The sequence below is a fragment of the Uranotaenia lowii genome, chromosome 3, assembly GCF_029784155.1.
Source record: "Uranotaenia lowii strain MFRU-FL chromosome 3, ASM2978415v1, whole genome shotgun sequence".
NCBI classification, from domain to species: domain Eukaryota; kingdom Metazoa; phylum Arthropoda; class Insecta; order Diptera; family Culicidae; genus Uranotaenia; species Uranotaenia lowii.
In genome coordinates, this window is record NC_073693.1 from 228,385,629 (window position 1) to 228,404,989 (window position 19,361).

At 39.3% G+C, this 19,361-nt stretch overlaps 1 protein-coding gene across 1 annotated transcript in view; it reads right to left on the reverse strand.

Annotated features, from left to right (window-relative positions):
- The window catches only part of LOC129755405 (connectin-like), a 192,220-nt gene that overhangs the window by 97,732 nt on the left and 75,127 nt on the right, over positions 1-19,361 (reverse strand). Inside the window, exon 3 of the mRNA XM_055751865.1 lies at positions 16,416-16,632. Within this exon, the coding sequence (XP_055607840.1) occupies positions 16,416-16,632 (217 nt within the window). The remainder of the gene's footprint in view (positions 1-16,415; positions 16,633-19,361) is intronic.

Consider the following 19,361-nt stretch of genomic DNA (forward strand, 5'->3'; position numbering starts at 1 on the left):
GACGGCTATTTTTTTTTTAAATTCTTATATTTATTCATCGATATACATTGTGATATACACATCGATATTTTTTTCAAATTGTATACTATTCAAGTTAAACTCTTCATCCTTTCCACGCCCCTGACAACAAAATGAAACATCACACCCTTTCCGCTTCTTAAAAGCACTTTTTTTTCCTGAAGTAGAGGTTAGGTTTGAGCGAAGGCTCCAGCAACAGCAGAAAAAAGCTGCCGGAAACCCAAGCCCGGGAACCGGGGAGGGTTGGTTGACACGTGTTCACCCGGCTTGTACAAGTTGTGTAAATGATAAAAATTCAAAATTGTTTTATTGCCTCTGTTTTTATGCGGATGCCGTAACGAGCCGACGACTTTTATTGTTTTGCCTTTCCGACTTGGGTAGTTGTTTTTGTTGGTATTTGTTTTGTTTTTATTGCCGGTGGTCCTCCCGTTTCACTCCACCCACAACCTCAAGTCGGGGACATTCGCCGTAATCGAATTGGGTGCTTATGGCAGTAGGACGTCGGGTACCACTTTATGGAATTATAATTTTCCCCTTGAGCTTAAGCCCGAACGAGAGGTTCGTTTGAATGATTAACAGCGTTGCATAATCAGTGCACATTATCAGCTGGGACTCGATTTAATGCGATTTTTTTTGTGGGATCCATGCTGAATTTTGGTTAATCACTATTATGAAAACAGAAGTGAGCTCAACCGGAAACTGCAAATATCCGATAAGTGAAGTTTTTGTTTCAATTGTTTTCTTTCGTTGGAATTCTGCTTGCATCATACAATGTGAATTATGTTAGCGTTTTCGAACTAAGTAGTTGCATGAATTATCAGTTTTTCTGCCTGCGCCTATTAGAGAGCAACTCAACTGTAGAATGAGGGCTCAGCTAGATGCAAAGCACAGCATCAGGCGACTACAAACACCTTGCATTGGCTGACACACAAGGTACAAGTACAAATTATAATCCGGCCCAACCCTAGGTTTCAAAATGAATACCTCGGTACAATACTCATTTCAAGTGTTGTTGCCATTTAGAATTTCTGTGATACAAAAATGTACCATTAATCTTGACGCATTAAGATGGGTCCATCTCTAAGCTACGTAGACGAAATAAAAATGTTTTTTACTCAAAATGTAGGTTTTTCATTGCATTTTAAAGAAAAAAATATAAAAAAAATTATTCCGATGTTGTTTTGATGAAATTTCGAACTTTTTGTCGAATACCACTCATCACAGTTTGGACACCCTGTTCGCTGACCTCAGTGGCCATTTTGTTCCACCATCTCTTCGTCTCTTTTGTCGTCCTACCATTCTTCTTCATCTTCTTCTTGACAATTGCCCAATATTTTTCTATATGGCTGAATTGAGGGCAGTTGTGTGGGTTGATGTCCTTTTCGACAAAATTCACCCCGTTGTACCGATACCACTGTAGTACCTCTTTGCTGTAGTGGCAGCTTGCTAAATCTGGTCAAATCTTAACAGGTCCTTTTTTTTTGTTGGTAACCACAGGTGGTAAATCCCTATTTACGGAGTGTTTTCCAAGGCACGGCAAGCCACCGCGTCCCCCCAGTTTGTTACTCTGGGTTCATGGGTACAATAGGAAGACTCATGATATACTCCGTGTATATACCCTACTCCCTGAACTCCACCTGGGGCCGCATACCTGGTTCGCACCTCGAACTGTTTAGTAAACTATACTTCAATAGTGGGAGGTCTATTCGCGCTAGTGCGCTCCAAAGCAATACTCATTAACGAGACCACTTTCAGCAAAACCTCTCGTCCATACGACTCGACGTTTGAACTCTCCTCTAACGACTTGAGAACCGACATCTCCTCGCAATGACTCGAGATTCCTACACAAACCTCTCCTCTTCGCTACTTGAAGCCTGATCTCTCCTCTAACGACTCAAGATAAAAAACCCCTCCTCGCATCGAAACGAGGTTAACTCTCCTCTGCACGATTCAAGGCCCGATCTCTCCTTTAACGACTTGAGATCTGACCTCTCCTAGTAACGACTCGAGGTGACCACTTGTACCCCTCCTCTTGTTGATACAGAACCTGGTCCCTCCTCTTACGACTTGACCCGACCCCCTATCATAGAGACTCGGAGTTGACCACATAAACCTCTCCGCCTGGAGGTTCGAGGCCTGACCTCTAACGACTCGAAGCCCGACCATATATCTCCAGGATGCGAGGTTCGCCACCTTGCCCGTCGTGTGCCAGATCGAGAGCATCTTATCCTAGACTCCTGCCACGGCACACGCGCGGTACTTAACGCTACGACTCGGATGATTCCCGACGAAGAAGTCATCCTACTCCGACTCGAATGGCTCGCCCGGCGTTGAGAGCCACCTTTCCCAACGATTTCCACTGAGAAAAAGGTATAGTCTTATCCCCGCAGCTTCTGTCGTTGGAAACCGCCCAGCTCGGATACTCCCCGAAAGTGGAGCATCCTACTCACGAACGCGGCGCACCTACGGCATCCGCTACGCAGAAGATGTTGCCTTATCTTTGAAGCTTCAAACCGTGTGGTCGGACGCACTCTACTCGACAGCCCCTCGTCGATGGAGTCAGTCTATTCCGAACGTTGTCCGGGCTTCTTTATTCTCCTTGGCTGGCAACCCTAGGATTTTTGGCCCGCGGATTTTTCTGCCCGTTGTGTGCCAGATCGAGAGCAACTTGTCCTAAACAGTGGTTAACCCTCTTCCTTCGAGGTCTGCTACGAGGAAGGTAAAGTCTTATCCCCGCAGTTTTCCTCTTAGGGAGGGCAATACTCGGATACCCCTCGACATTGGGGTATCCTACACACATTCGCGGCGCACTCCTGACCTCCGCTACGCAAAAGATGATGCATTTTCTTTGTAGCTTCGATCAAGGGATCGGACGCACACTACTCAGATGCTCGCCGTCGGTGGAGTCATCCTACACCGTTCGCGGACTGCCATTGGTTCCATCTCCTCTGCAGGGCAGTCATGATCCGGGTGAACCCATCGCTGACCGCATGCCAAGTGTTGGAATCCGCACACATCCTCAGTACAACGTTATCTGCTGTAAGTACCGCCGCAAACCTCGGACAGACAAACACCACATGCTCGGGTGTTTCCTCTACGTCCCCACAGTCTGAGAAATATGGCGAAGCCACATGTCCAGACCGGTAGTGGTACTTCATGAAGCATCCATGACCAGTCAGGAATTGCGTCATATAGAAGTCCACTTCACCGTGCCTTTTTTACAGGTTCTGTGTGAGATCTAATGTTCGGAGGAATACGTTTTCTTAGGCACTCCTCCTTGTACATCTTGGAGTCCATGGTCTTATTTGTCACACAAACCGGGGTTTTTCGTCCGCAGCTTCAAATATTTTGCCAGATCAAACACTTTCTTGCAAACTTATCAGCAAAAATGGTCAGCCATCCTACGCCTGTGACGCCGATTTGACGGTCGCTTCTATTATTAGTCGCCCTGTGCCTGAGATGCCGATTTCGTGGCACTATAGGAGCCTCACTTTCAATTGTCGGTTGCTCTACGCCTGGGGCGTCGATTTGGTAGCACTATTGGTGCCCTCGCCTCGATATTCAGCCGCCCAGGGGCCTGCTGCCGCTTGGATGACTCTATTGGTGCCTCTGCTTTGCTCTTCGGTCGCCCTACGCCTGGGGTGCCAATTTGATGGTACTATTGGTGCCTCTGCCTTCGGTGGGCAGTCGCCCTTCGCCAGGGGCGCCGATTGGATGGCATTATAGTTGCCTCTGCTTCGATAGTCAGCCGCCCTTCGCCAGGGGCGCCCATTGGATGGCACTATGGGTTCATGTGTCTTCGATAGTCAGCCGCCTTGAGGCCTGCTGCCGATTGAATGGCACTATTGGTGCCTTTTTCATTGATAGTCGATCGCCCTACACCTGTGTTGGCTTGTAACGGTTTACGAAAATTATTTTTGTTCACGAAATAATCCCTCATGGGAGGAATATACACGCATAGGACTCTGTGTAAAAGATAACCATAGGGGGAAATATGGAAAAGCTTTCGGTGTAATGGAAAACCATCCAAAGGCGATAAATAACTTATCGTTATTTAGTCAGCCGCTCAGGTTACTGATGGCAGTTTTTCCTAAAGATAAAATGGCGGGAAAGTTGACCTCATAGGAAGAATGCAAGTAAGACCCTCTTAGACATTTGGCTTTGCTGTGGAGAAGTTGGCTATTTGGAAGTATTCAAGTCGTGGCTTTTAAATTCGTGGAATTTCACTATTTTTGGCGGTTATTTTGTCAGCCTTTGTTCCGAAAAGATCCGCGCGAGCGTTAAGTTGCCCAGTGGTTACAAAAAAAAACCAGAAACGGAACCGCAATCGATCTTGTCCGAAGAAACTTAGCTGGAAGAGCCTGTATGCGGAAGGAGCTCGATTTACCGGTAAATCTTTCCATCTTTTTGTTCCTGGGTATATTTTACCGTAGCGGCGGTATAGGAGATCCATTTGTGGATTATTTTATGAACATAACCAACTAAATACAAACTTTTCATTATCGCGATTTCTTCTTTCTGTGCCGATTTGATTAGAATCCCCCCTGAGAGCGAGTCCAGACTTTACAGCGACTTCTGCACATCAATTATTATTATAATTGTTGGGGCTAAAGTGCTAGAAGTTAAAGTACGCAAGAAGAGCTAATAATTTAGTTTTAAGGTGGGATCATTAAGTACTTTATTGGAGTTTGATCGTCTTATCTGGTGCGTTTGTTTATCGTTGGTATTCCTATAGAAATACTGTAATAAAACAGACCACGACAGGCTCTTAGGGGCAAGAAGGAGGCTGCTGATTCTTGATCTTTCTCTAGGCGGGTCAGTTTGCGTACCAATACCAAAATACCACTCAGGAGAAATAATATAATCAATCTCCAAAAAGAGACTGCACGTGTGCGGCCTTCTCGGATGTTTCTTCCACCGAACCATTTCTCCCTCTGCGGAAAAGGGCACATTTGATCGTTCCTTTTCCTGCCGAATTGACGGACCGCTTGGTAGGCTTATCGGGTCTAACGAGAACAATTTGAGCGGTTTGCTTGTTCCTGCAGTTTTTAGGACGGTTTGACAGCTTCAAAACACGCTCCGTTTGATTTCCTCAGTTGGGTGCTTTTAACTCAAAACCACACGCTTGGAGCATTTTAACCTATCTTGGTTTCAATTTAGCAACACGCTAATTTTAATCAGGATGGGGATCGTATCGTATTATATTTTAGGACTTATAATGTAACTAAAAACTTAAAAGCAACATACCGTAGGCTCTAGGATGGGACGCAATTAACACACGACGTATTACAGGACACGACACTTAACGTTCTTACAAACGGAAGCAAGGATTAAAAATTACCTTTTTTGTTGACCGGTTTTGGGCTCGATGTTTCCCATCTACAGGACGATGTCCGACTGATCACACGAAGAAATTACTGGCAGGATCGTACTACGAGTGGCGTAGTATTCGTCGAAGGATGGTTCCTTTATAAAATTTTTCTTATGGTGAAGGTGAAAAGCCGTGACATAATTGGTGGGTAATCTTCATTTATCAGCGGTTTCTCGGAAGTATTTATGAACATCGACTCCCATGCTGGCTGTGAGGCTTTTCTTACACATTTCCTATAGATCACTTTTTCCCTGTTTTGGAGTGACCCATTTCCGTTGCGTGGGTGGCTACGCTAGATTCATTGACCCTGTTGTTGTCTTACGCATTTCTATGTTCTTTAAGTCGAACTTCAAATTTTCGACGAGTTTGGTCAATGTAAACAGCTGGGCAACTTTCACAGGGAATTTCATAAATTCCGGATTCCTCATCTTGCGGGATCTTATCCATCAAGGAGACCAACCGATCCTTAAGGGTGTTGGCGCTCTTGTATGCTGTTTTCAGACCATGTTGAGAAAGAATTTTTGTTACCCCATTAGTTAGTTAAGGGTGAAACGACAGGCTAACTTCATAGGGCTCTTCCTTCTCTGGCCTGAAGGTGGTTGCATCACTTCGGTACTTTTTTCGGGCATGTTTTCGGAGAATTTTGAGGACAAATTCGTTGTCAAAACCATTTCCGCAGAAACATCCATGCTCCTGAACAACACTATGTCAATAATAGTGGCAGTATTTACCTTCGACCAACAACTGAACAAGAAGTCATCATCAAAATAGACAACTCGATGCTTCAAAAAGCCCAGGTCCGGATGGAATTCCAGCGCATTTCGTCAAAGCAAACTATCTTATTTTGGCACCATTGATAAGCGACACTCAAAATAGCGCGGGTAATACCAATATACAAAGCGGGGAAAACGGATTGTAGCAATTACCGGCCGGTATCAACACTATCGGTTTTTAGTAAGATAATAGAGCAGCTGATAGCAGACCGGGTCTTGCACTTCTTGAAGCACCATAATGTACTATACAGCCATCAATACGGTTTTTGCGAAGGGTCGAGTACTCTGACAGCAGCAACTGAGCTATAAGACGCTATTCACAATGCCCTGGATAACCGCAAGCTTATGGAAGTGTTATTCTTGGACCTGAAAAAAGCTTTTGACACGATTGACTATGCTATTCTGCTTCGAAAGCTGAATTCTTTTGGAATCGGAGGTAACGCATTGTCTCTATTTGCTAGTTATCTTGCTAACAGAAAGCAGTACGTCCAAATCAATCAGTCAACTAGTGACCTTGGAAACCTGCCTGTTGGAGTCCCCCAAGGCAGTAACATTGGACCACTTCTGTTTATCCTTTATGTGAACGATTTGCACCAGCTATGATTTCATGATAAACCCAGATTGTTCGCGGATGATACATCGTTGTCTTACGAGCACCACGACATCGGAGTAATTATCTCTCAAATGTCAAGCGACTTGGTGGAACTGAAAGCATACTTCGATGCGAACCTCCTTGCACTCAACCCAGAAAAGACCAAATATGTCATCTTTAGTTCAACTAATCGGCGCACCACCAACCACTGTCAGCTCGAACTTGATGCAACGGTAACTGAGCGAGTCAGAACTTTTAAATACTTGGGCCTTAATTTTGATGAACACATAAGATGGGACAAGCAAGGAGCTGCAAGAAAAACTGACGTTAAACCACTTCAAGCTATGCAGAATCGATGCCTCAAAGCTGTGTTCAAACGACCCAGACTTTTCTCCACGTACATCATATTCCACCCACAATATGCTACACAACCCAGTTTTCCACCACAACCAACAAATCCACCAGATAAAACACAGATTCCCCACACGATCGAGGGAAAATCTGCCACTACGAAGAGCAAACATCGAAAAATAGAAAAAGTCGCCTGAATAATTCTGCAATTCAAAATTTAATACGCTTCCGGCATATTTAAAAATCAAACCCAACAAAGTAGATTTCAAACGCCAAGTAAAAGCCCACCTCAAAACCAACTTAGCAAATTATTTAGTATGACCTACAAATAATACAAACTGAATCGTGAACCTATTAGCAAACCAATTCGTAAAAGCCCCTTTAACAGAGAGCAATCTCCCTGGGGGTTTTGAAGAAGTCAAATTCCTCACTCTGAATATACCTACCACTAATCGCCACAATACGACTGTTCTTTATATTCCTTCTCTGCCAGCCACCGCCGCCACAAAACCGCCCACCACGAAACCGCAAATCCACAATATCGCCGCAAATAACAAAATCATCAAATAATGCAATAGTGTTAAAATGAAGAAATGTTAAACTTGAAAAATGTCATATTGTTTTGAAAAATCAGAAAAAATCAATAAGTGTGTGAGAAGGTTTTATGCCTTTGGGAGAATGGTGTTTTGAAATAAACCTACTCCCAGGGGCTATTAACTGATCAATTACAAAAATATCTTACGTTGGCACAAATTCGCTTAAAAATCTAGGACGGGGGTTCTTAAAAAACTAAAATTTTTCGAAAGTAAGGACATAATTCTTTTTTGCAAGTAGGGCTTGTGATAAAGTTCAGCTGACAATTCAGTTGCCTCCTGAGCCGATGTCTGCTTGTTCGATCCTGAGTGTAAATATCGAACACAGTTGTACCGGATAAGTTTTTCAATAACTGTTCGCCAATTGCAACGTTGATAGAAAGTCGCGAATGCTATAATGATGGTAAAACAACTTTAATCGAACCAACAAAAATTGAGTAGAACATCACTTTGACTGAGGGATTAAATCATTGGTAGAAAACGAGAAGTCAGAAGCTGTCAATGACTTGAAACAAACAAAGGTATAAAGCATAGAAGAAAATTTCTTATAAAATAAAGCGATCGGCTTTTTCCCTCATTCCAAGTCAAATTCAAGCAAAGAAAAAGACGTTATTGTTTGAATAATGACTTAAAATCGCATGAAACCCCCATAAAAGGTATTGAGTGAAAAGCTCAACGAGAAGAAGTCGAGTTTGGTTGTCCGATTCGTGGGTTTATTTTCGAATATGTTTTTCTTAGATGTTTATTTTAAGTCTCTTGATTTAACCAGTGCAGTGGGTTTCGCCCAGCGGTTTAGAAATCCGTAGTTTTAAATGAGCCTTTTTTCGTTTGAACGCAAAATCTAATACAGGAAGAATTACAAAGGACTGTAATAATGCTTATCCAAGTCCATTCCGTGTCATAACAAAAATCCATCTACATAACATAACGACCGGATTAGATTCATAAGTTCAATTGCAAAAAGCCACCAGTAGGACGACTGAAAGCTGGTTTTTCCCCAACAACAGGTGTTTTCCCAGCGCAAAAATGTGATTCGCACAAGCCTTACAAACAAGACCGAAGGGAACAAAACATTTCTCGGAAAACGACACCAGACAACGAAAAAAAAACACTCCACTTGAAATGGCACCTTATCGTTCCGCGCGCCGTAATGGCCACTTGACGGTAAAACGTTTCAATTCAACCGAACAAATGGTTGGAACAATCCAGCAAAAGGTTCACCTGGCCAAAGCTTACCTTCCTTTCAGCTGGGGCCGAATTAAATTGAAAGGTGTACCCTGGCAGGAAATTTTCCGACTCCCGGGCCAAACGTTCGTTGAAAGGGAAGAAATGAAAAAAAAAAATGACGAGTCAGAGGCCCCAAAAAAGCCGGAGCGGGAAAATTGTTCGGCGGAAAATGAACTTCACACCTCGATTGATAAAAAGAACCATTCCCGGACGAAGGCGGATGAGGATTGCGAATCGAGAAAGGTGGCAAAAAAATTGGAAACCGTCTACTGCCAGAGCAACCATGGCAATATGGCTTTCACCTCTAATGTAATGAAGATGCCAGACTAATGGAAATTGCTTTGGCAATAATGAAGATGACAACACAAATAACGTTTCTCTTCTCGGTTTGAAGGAAATGGTATATTTCATTTAAATTCAGAATTTGAAACCAGTTTTTGAAAAACTTTTGATGTAAAATAACATTTAACAGCCATAGATTCAAATTCCTAAAGTATCGTTTCACGGACATTGATATTTCAGTATAATCTCACACCTAATCCCTTTGTATTCAATCACGAGTTTTCGGATGCCAACATATTTTATTAATTCATATCCTGAATCTGATTTTTTCATAGATATGATTGTCATTTGAAAATAAGGTGGATAATACTTTAAATCAGTTTTTTTCTACTAAAAGAAAAAATTATCGCGGAGCAGATTTGAAGGAAAGTAGAGCAATTCAACAAAACTCCATTCAAGATGCTTCAGAGAGATCAGCATCCGAGATCGGTAAAGTATATTTAGTATATCCTGAATAAGTATTCAGGATCAGGAAGCGAGCTTAGGGAACCTGAGAAAATCCAGGATCAAAATTAAAACTAATCATCATAATCAGCATACAACAAATATAAAACCGGGATCAAGATCTGAAGCCGAAATCAGAATACAGGATAAGCATAAGAATCCAGAATCAGGATCCAGAGTCAGGATTAAGGATTTGAGTCTCGAATTAAGATCCATGATCGGGTTCAAGATAAGGATCCAGGATCAAGATTCGGGATCAGTATTTAAATTCTAGGATCGGGACCAAAAATTCGGAATCTAGTGAAACAGGTTGAATCAAAGACCAAAATTTAGAGATTCACTCAGACACGTCTGTCACACACAAGAATAAATCACTGATTGATTTTTTTTTGTTTTTTTTTTGCCTAATGTTGCCAACAAAACAATCGTTGCCATAGAAATGTTATTTTATTTCAATTAAATTAAAATTTATTTTAATTTTAATTCATTTTTTTTTATTAACTGGAGTGTTGCCGAATACAGCTTTGATTTTATTTATTTTTTATAAAAAAATGATTTATTTTCTGCATATCTTTCATCTGATATCTACATTCCTTCTCAACTCTCTTCTCAAACTTTATTTTTCAAGTATTCCTCATCTCATTTCTACATTCCATTCCCAGCAAAAGCTTTTCAAATCTTAAAATATTATTTGTCCAATTTAAAAATATTCTTCGTAACAGCCTTTTCAATCTGTGCTTTTCCTGCCTTCAATCTGTGGATCAGTCTGAAAAAAAAATTTAGCAACAGTTTTCCCAAACTGTGCATTTTATATCACTCTGTTTTTTTAAACGAGAGCTCGAATAATACGATTTATTCTTAGAGACAACCTTTTTAACCAGTAGGTCAAATACAAAAAAAAAACCAGCAGCAGAAGCCTTAAAATCCGCGCTTCCTAAGCCATTTCCTTCATTTTCTACCGGCAAACCAAATCAAAACAAACCGTCAGCTGAATCTTCCATAAAAATCTACGCTTCCTTAGTCAATTCCGTCGTTTTCCACCGGAAGACTTAATTTAAACAAACAATCAGCAGCAACAGTCTTAAAAACCTGCGCTTCCTAAGCTAATTTCGTCTTTTCAACGGAAGGCCCAAAAAAAAGCAGCAGCAGCCTTAAAAATTTGCACTTTCTAAGCCAATTCCTTTTTTTTTTATCAGAAAACCAAATCGAAACAAACTATCAGTAGAAGCTTGCCTAAAATCTGCGTTTCCAAAGTCATTCCGTCTTTTTCACCGGAAGGCTAAATCAATGCATACAATCAGCACAAGAAACCTTAAAAATCTGCGCTTCCCATTCCAATTCTGTCTTTATCCACCGGAAAAACAAATAATAACAATCAGCAACAGCTACAATTTTATTTTATTTTTATTTTAATTATTAATTGATTTTCGTTTTTTGAATACAAAATTTTATTTTTCAAATATTCCTAATCTTAATTTAACATTCCATTCTCACCGAAAGCTTCTCAAATCTTAAAAATTTATTGTTTTTTGCATATTCTGCATCCAATCCAAAAATATTCTTGGCAACAGGCTTCTCAATCTATGCTTTTCCTGTCGCTTTGTCTTTGTCTTTCCCGAGTTGCACTTTTCTTGTCACTCTGCTTCTGTTAACGAGAGCCTGAATAATCCGATAGTATTCTTAGAAACAGCCTTTTCAACTAGAAGGCCAAATCAAAATAAACAATCAGCAGTAGAAGCCTTAAAATCCGTGCTTTCTAAGCCAATTCCAGCCTGCAGCCTGCAGCCTGCAGCTGCAGCCTGTAAAATTTGAGCATCCTTAGTCAATTCCGTTTTTACCACCAGAAGGCCAAATCAAAACAAACAATCAACAGCAGCTTAAAAATCCGCACTTCCAAAGCCATTCCGTTTTTTCTACCGGAAGGCCAAATCAACACACACAATCAGCAGCAGCAGCCTTAACAATCTGCGCTTCCTAAGCCATTCCGTCTTTTTCCACTGGAAGGCCAAATCGAAGCAAACAATCAGCAGAAGTAGTAGGTATTAAAAATCAAAACTTCCTAAGCCAATTCCTTTTTTTTTTTCACCGGAAGGCCAAATCAAAATAAACAATCAGCTGCAATAATTTTAAAACCTGCGCTTCCTAAGCCAATTCTGCCTTTTTTACGGGAAGGCCCAATCAAAATCAACAATCAGCAGCAGCAGCCTTAAAAATCTGCACTTTCTAAACCAATTCCATCAATAGAAACTTCCTTAAAATCCGTGCTTCCAAAGGCATTCCGTCTTTTTCCACCGGAAGGCCAAATCGAAGCAAACAAGCAGCAGCAGCCTTAAAAATCTGCGCTTCCGTCTTTTTTCCACCGGAAGACCTAATAATAACAAACAATCAGAAGCAGCAGCCTGTAAAATCTGCGCGTCCTTAAGCAGTTCCGATTTTCCCACAGAAAGGCCTAATTAAAAAAACAATCACCCGCAGTTTTCAAAATTCACACTTCCAAAGCCATTCCGTTTTTTCCACCGGAAGGCCAAATCAACACACACAATCAGCAGCAGTAGCCTTAAAAAGCGGCACTTCTTAAGCCAATTTAGTCATTTTTCACCGCAAGGCCGAATCAAAGAAAACTATTAGCAGTAGCTGCTTGAAAATGTGCGCTTCCTAAGCCATTCCGTCTTTTTCTACTGAAAATCTAAATCGAAACAATCAGCAACAGCTGCCTGTAAAATCTGTGCTTTTTTAGCCAATTCCGTTTTTCCACCGGCCAAAACAAACAATCAGCAGAAGCAATATTAAAAATCTGCACTTCCTAAGCCAATTCCGTCGTTTTCCACAGGAATGCCAAATCAAAGCAAACAATAGACAGAATCAGTATAAAAAATTTGCACTTCCTAAGCTATTTCCATCTTTTTTCCACCGGAAGGTCAAATCAAAACAAACTTTAAGTAGAAGCTTCCGTCAAATCCACGCTTCCGCCAATTCAGTCCATATCAGCTTCTTGAAAACCTTCGCTTCCAAAGCCAATCCGTTTTTTTCTACCGGATATTCAAATCATAACAAAAAATCAGCAACAGCCGTCTTGAAAATCTGCGCTTCCTTAGCCAAATTCAAACAAACAATCAGCAGCAACAGTCTTAAAAATCTGCGCTTCCTAAACCAATTCCGTCTTTTTCTACGGGAAGGCTTAATCAAAACAGCAATCGGCAGAAGCAGTCTAAAAAATCCGCACTTCCTAAGCCAATTCCATCTTTTTCCACCAGAAGGTCAAATCAAAGCAAACAATCAGCAGAATTAGTATTAAAAATCTGAACTTCTCAAGGCCAATTCCTTCTTTTCCACTGAAAGGCCAAATCAAAGCAAACTGTTAGCAGTAGCTGCTTGCTTTTTCTGCTGAAAATCTAAATCGAAACAAACAATCAGCAACAGCAGCCTGTAAAATCTGCGCTTCCTTAGCCAATTCCTAATTGTCCACCGGAAGGCCAAATGAAAACAAACAATCAGCAGAAGCAATATAAAAAATCTGCGCTTGCTAAGTCAATTCCGTCTTTTTTTACACCGGAAGACCAAATCAAAGCAAACAATCACCAGATGCTGCTTGAAAATCTGCGCTTCCAAAGCCATTCCGTCTTTTTTTTTTTTCTACCGGAAATTCAAATCATAACAAACAACCAGCAGCTGCAGCCTTAAAAATCTGCGCTTCCTTAGCCATTTTTTTTTTCACACGAAGGCTCAATCAAAACAAACAATCAGCAGCAACTGTCTACAAAATCTGCGATTTAAAATCTGCACTTTTTAAGCCAATTCTGTCGTTTTCCACCGAAAGACCAAATCCTAACAAGCCATTAGTGGCAGAAGCCTTAAAAATCTGTGCTTCCTTATCCAATTCTTTTTTTTAACCAGATGACCAAACCAAAACAAACAATAAGCAGAAGTTGCTTGGAAATCTGCGCTTCCAAAAAGCCATTCCGTCTTTTTCTATTGAATATCCAAATCAAAACAAACAATCAGCAGCAGCAGCCTTAAAAATCTGCGTTCTTCAGCCAATTTTGATTTTTTTTTTCACCAGAATGCCAAACCAAAACAAACAATCAGCAGCAGCCTAAAAAATTAGTGCTTCCGATGCCATTTCGTCTTTTTCCAACGGAAGGCCAGATCAACACGCACAATCTGCAGCAGCAGCCTTAAAAATCTGCACTTCCTAAGCCAATTCCGTCTTTTTCCCACCGGAAGACCAAATCCTGACAAGCAATCAGTGGCAGAAGCCTTAAAAATCTGCGCTTCCGCAGCCAATTCTTTTTTTTAACCAGATGACCAAACCAAAACAAACAATTAGCAGCAGCCTTAAAAATCTGCGCTACCGAAGCCATTCCGTCTTTTCCACCGAATCAACACAAACAACGCCTTGAAAATCTGCATTTCCTAAGTCAATTCCGTCCTTACCCACCGGAAGACCAAATCAAAACAAACAATCAGCAGCAGCTTTTACAATCTGTGCTCCCTGTGCCAATCTGTCTTTCTACCGGAGGCTGGATCAGAAACAATTTCTTCGTAACAGCAACCTTGACAATCTGCGCTCTTTGCCCTTATTCTATCAACCACGCTATGATAGTGATCTTACGATTCTTACGAATCTCAATTCAGAGATTCACTCAAGCACGTCTGTCACTCACCAGAATAGATTAACGACTGACTTTGTTTTGTTTGTTTTGCCTAATGTTGACAAAAATACAAACGTTGCCATAGAAATTGTTTTTATTTTATTTATCTTTAGTGTTGCCGAACATAATTATTATTTTATTTTATTTTTATCAATATTGATTTATTTTCTACATATTTTTCACCTCATCTCTGCAATCAGCATTTGATTATTTTAATCAGGATCTTTGATCACGGATCAAGATCAAGTGTGAAGGATATCGGAAACAAGTGTTCAGTATCCGGCATCTGGATTCGCGATTCAGTGTCATGATTACAGCCCAAGAATTTAGATTCCGGGATCGAAATTTTTAAACAGGGTCCATTATTGGAATCACAGATCAAGATCAGCAAGCATCTAAAATCGGGGCCGGGATTTGGGATATGGAATTTAATTTGGGATCGGAAATCAAGTATTATTTTATAGAATAACAATAGGATTCTCGGACAAAATACTAGGTTCAGGAAACGATTTTGAGATCAGGATCCAGGATCAGCGAGGATCTAAAAAATGATCCATAATCCTGGATCGGTATCAAAATTCTCATTCCGGTTGCAAGATTCATGGTAAAAAACCGAGTTTAAGATCTAATATTAGATTGTCGCATCAGGATTCAAGGTTTAAAATCCGAATACAGGATCATTTATTAAGATTCAGAATCAGAATCCGCAGGGTTAAACTCCGAGTCATGATCTAAAATTGGGATTTATGATCAGAATCAAAACCAGAACCCGAAATCAAGGTCCAGGATGAGGAAGAAAGACCAGTATTGTAACTTAGAACTAGAATCTTGAATCAGAATCCGATATAACTAGATATGGCTCAGGTTTTGCATTTTTCTTAGAGGTTAAGTTCAAGAGTACAAAAAAAAAAACAGTTTTAAATGGTCAAAAAACCAATTTGTAAAAGTCATTATCTGGTGATAAATTTCCATAGAAGTGAATAGAGTCAAGAATCCTTAATCAGGATCATAATCTGCTATCTGGCTTCAGGGATCCGGGATCAGATTGTCGGATAAGGATTCTTGATCTAAAATAAGAATCAGGATTCATGATTCGAGATCAGGATCAAGTTTTCAGAATCCGAGAGTAAGGTCTTGCCACAGGATTGATGATCAAAATACTGGATCAGGATCTGAGCTACGTATAAGGATCCAGAATCAGGATCACATTTCGGAACAGAGTTATCAAAGGTAAAGAATCTTGAATAGAATAAAAACAGTTCTGAAAATTATCCTGTTAAGAAACCTCTACAGGATTATTTTCAGATTTTGGATTAAGATCAGCAAAAGGACCCGGAACCTAATGCTGATCTTTTTTTTATTTGAATTGTTTAAGTAGAGCTGCAAAGTTTGTAAAAGTTGAACAAGTTGCGTTTAACATCCATAAAATTGAAAAAAAATTATTTTTGAAGTTTACCGCAACAGGAAAATCGTTCACCCCTTTTCAAATAACCTTATTTAAAGCTCTTAAAACATTGAAAAATGACACTGTATCGTTGTTCTTCGCAAGTAAGTGATCGTTTTTTCTACACAACCATTTGAACTTTTAATATTTTTTTTAAATTTTTATTTACTAGGCTTCATTTGGAAAAAATCAGAACAATAAAAGAAATTCAAACTTGAAAATTCACGATTATCTCAAAACTCAAACAAATCGCCAACCCAGAATAAGGCCAAAAAGAAATCCTCTAACGAGCTTTTGATTCGCAGCAATGTCACACTTGACCAAGTATCAAATAGGATTCCACCCAGGGGAAAACTTTTGCCGTTCGTTAACTATCCCGGAAAGCATCCAGCTGGAGGACTGAGCAAGTAGCCCTATCCGGGAAGGAACCAAACGAAAGTCAGTTGTCCCTTCCTTTGATGTGTCCTTCCTAATTGGTTTCCAGATTTTACCTTTACGATTGACAGCGTACGTTTGAGGATTTATCTATTTTTTGCTTCGCTTCCCTGTATACCTTTTAGTATCCCAATCATTCTTTTTTCCCCTCTAAAAATGTGTTAAAAACTCACCTTTCAGGTGTATCACCGCGGTGCTGTTGACTAGGTTGTCCATCAGGGGCAGAAAATTGTTGTAAGTGATCGTTTCCAGCTGGTTGGAGTTGAGATTGAGCGACAGAACCGCTGGAACTCCGGTGAAGATGCCCCGCTCCAGTCGGGTTAGGCGATTGTTTTCTAGGTTGAGTCGTCGCAGGTTGTTCAGACCGTCGAAGGCTCGGGCCGATAATTTCTGTTGGAAGTTTTGAAAAAAAAAAATGAATAGAATTGAAGATTTGTTTAAAGCTTCTTAATCATTTTACTTGAAATAATTTACTATCAGCAGTGTCCGGCACAAAAACGCTTATCCGCTAATCGCTAATTAGTCCGCTAACTTTCGGTTAGCGAATTTGTTTTCTCGTTAATTTTTTTTCAGCTAGCGGATAAGAAAGTTCGATCAGGTTTCCGATCAGGTATTTAAAATTTTGCGTCTTTTTTAATTGTTTTCACTTGAATTTATGTCTGAAGCATAAGCTTCTTTGAATATAAAAGGGATGAACAAGTTGTGAAAAATTGAAATTTGAAGAACAAAATAAGTCAATAAATCAATGAATGAAAAACTATTTCGGACAAAACAAAACATCTACCTAAAGAGAACCTTTGCATTAACAGATGTAAAAAAAATTGATAAACGGGTAAATATTTTGAAAAATTTGATTCAAAAGTATTTCCTTTTACTTTCCACCAAATACGCTAACTAAAACTCATAGTGAACTGACGCAACTGATATGGACAGAAATATTGCAAAATAAGTTCGAAAACTGCCCCTATTGATATCCTTTAACAACTTTTCTAGTCAATACTAAAATTAAAGATGGCTGCCAAATTTGTTTTGCTTTTTCAAAACTTCATACTATCGATTAGCGATTAGCGCTTTATTATAGATCGATAACTTTTATGCAACATTTAGCGGTTTTAATTAGCGATCGCTAACTTCGAATGAGTTAGCGATCTAATTAGCGCCGCTAACTTTTCAGTTAGCGATGCCGAACACTAACTATCAGTTTTAATGAAATTTAAAGAAAAAATATCAGCAAATAATAAAACCATAAGGTAGGTGGGGCAAGCACAAACATTCAAATATTATGTGGTTCAAACATTTTAAAAAATATTTTTTCTTCTATAAATTGTTGTTATGGCTCACAAAACAATCTGAAACATATAAACTAAGCTTTATTTTTTTTTATTTTTCAAGAAAACAATTGTTTTGTTAGTTTACATACTGATCCATATGAGTACGTTCAAACTAGACATGAAAAATGTGTGTTTGTTTAGCATATTTTGTTCACATAAAAGGCCTTTTTACTCCACTTTTATGATGAAAGGTGAGTATTTGAGGCTGATATTCAAGTGAAAGCAGAATGATTTTAAGGCATTTCCAGTACACCATGAAAGTGGTGAAAGTATTATTTACTTATGTCAATTTTTACAGTGGGGCTGCACAGTGGTTTAAAACGCGAAAAACGTGATCATGGGCTTTTTGATGCCTTAGATGTCAAAATAGCTTAATGACATGTTCTACAATGTTTCATTATTTTTGATTGCTCATATTTTGCCATTATTATTTTTCTGATCGATCCACCTAAAAGTGAGATTTTTTTTTATTTTTTGAATTTGTCATCCAATCAAAATGATGTGTTCAGAAAACTTGTAGACAATACAATTTTAAAAAACTTTGTAAAAACTTTGAAGCTCTATCTATCAAAACAACAGATTTATAGACATTTTTCTGAAAACTAACCTCAAAAAACGAAATTTTCGTTTAACTTCTTTCTAAGCGACTTTCGAGTCTTACTTTATATGAGAGAGTTGTAACAATTGTAAAAGTGCACAACTTCATTGAATGTGTCAAGTTTCTATCTTGACGTTAAATGGTACTTTTTGTGTAATTACGTTTTAAAATTGCATATTTTCATTGATCCATATCTCGAAACGTTGCAAACTTATGAAAACAAAATTATATGCATTTGAAAGGCACATTCTTGAGCTTAAATGAACATATAATTTCATTTGTATGTATCAGGTTTTACTACTAAAATCATTTGTCTGAAAGATGGTAGTTTTGAAGTTTTTGTTAAGCCAGCTTGGCAATCTCTTGCTTTTTAGCAAAAGGAAGGATGAAATCTTTTTTTTTTCTATTCCTACCGTTGACAAGTGAAGACGATAGTCCTTAATTTGTTAAGATTGAAGAGTTGGCCCTGTATAGAAGCGTTAGTTCCATTATAGTTAGTAAATCATTTGTCTGAAAGACCTGATGGCAATACAGCAAGGCGTTTTTTTCAAGAATCTGAAAAATCTGCAGAAATCACTGGTAATTATAGAGTACGATTTTGTTTTTCTGTACTAACTTTTAATATTTAAGGTATAGATTTGGAAGTTATCCAACGATGCGGTGCTTTTCTGCAAGTTTTGGCTTCTGGCCAGAAAATAAATGTTTTTAAGGAAACGGCCATGAAACTAGTCAATTTGTATCCGTGGTATTATATAAATACCCGCAGCAGTTCACAAATTTTATTTCATGGGGCTCAAATCGTGAAACACCTTTTAATACCCATTGGGCAATTATCCGAAGACGCTCAAGAGTCTAGGAAAAAGGATATTCGAAATTTTAGAGAACATCACACTCGAAAATTTTCAAGGCAAGCAACAAACATCGACCTTATGCATCGGATGCTCGAATCTTCGGACCCTCTTATAACAAACCTAAGAAAATCTAAACCAAGACCACATTTTTCCTTTATTGCCGATGCAAACTACATGCTTGATTTAGAACAATCAGAAGAAGAAGATCATGAATATAAATTTATATATTTCATTCTAATTTACTCTCTTACAAAACTATTTAACCAAAAATAAAACTTTATAAATAAAGATAAAACTTTAAAGAAAGCCATGAAAATTAAAGGTTACAAAATCATGCAA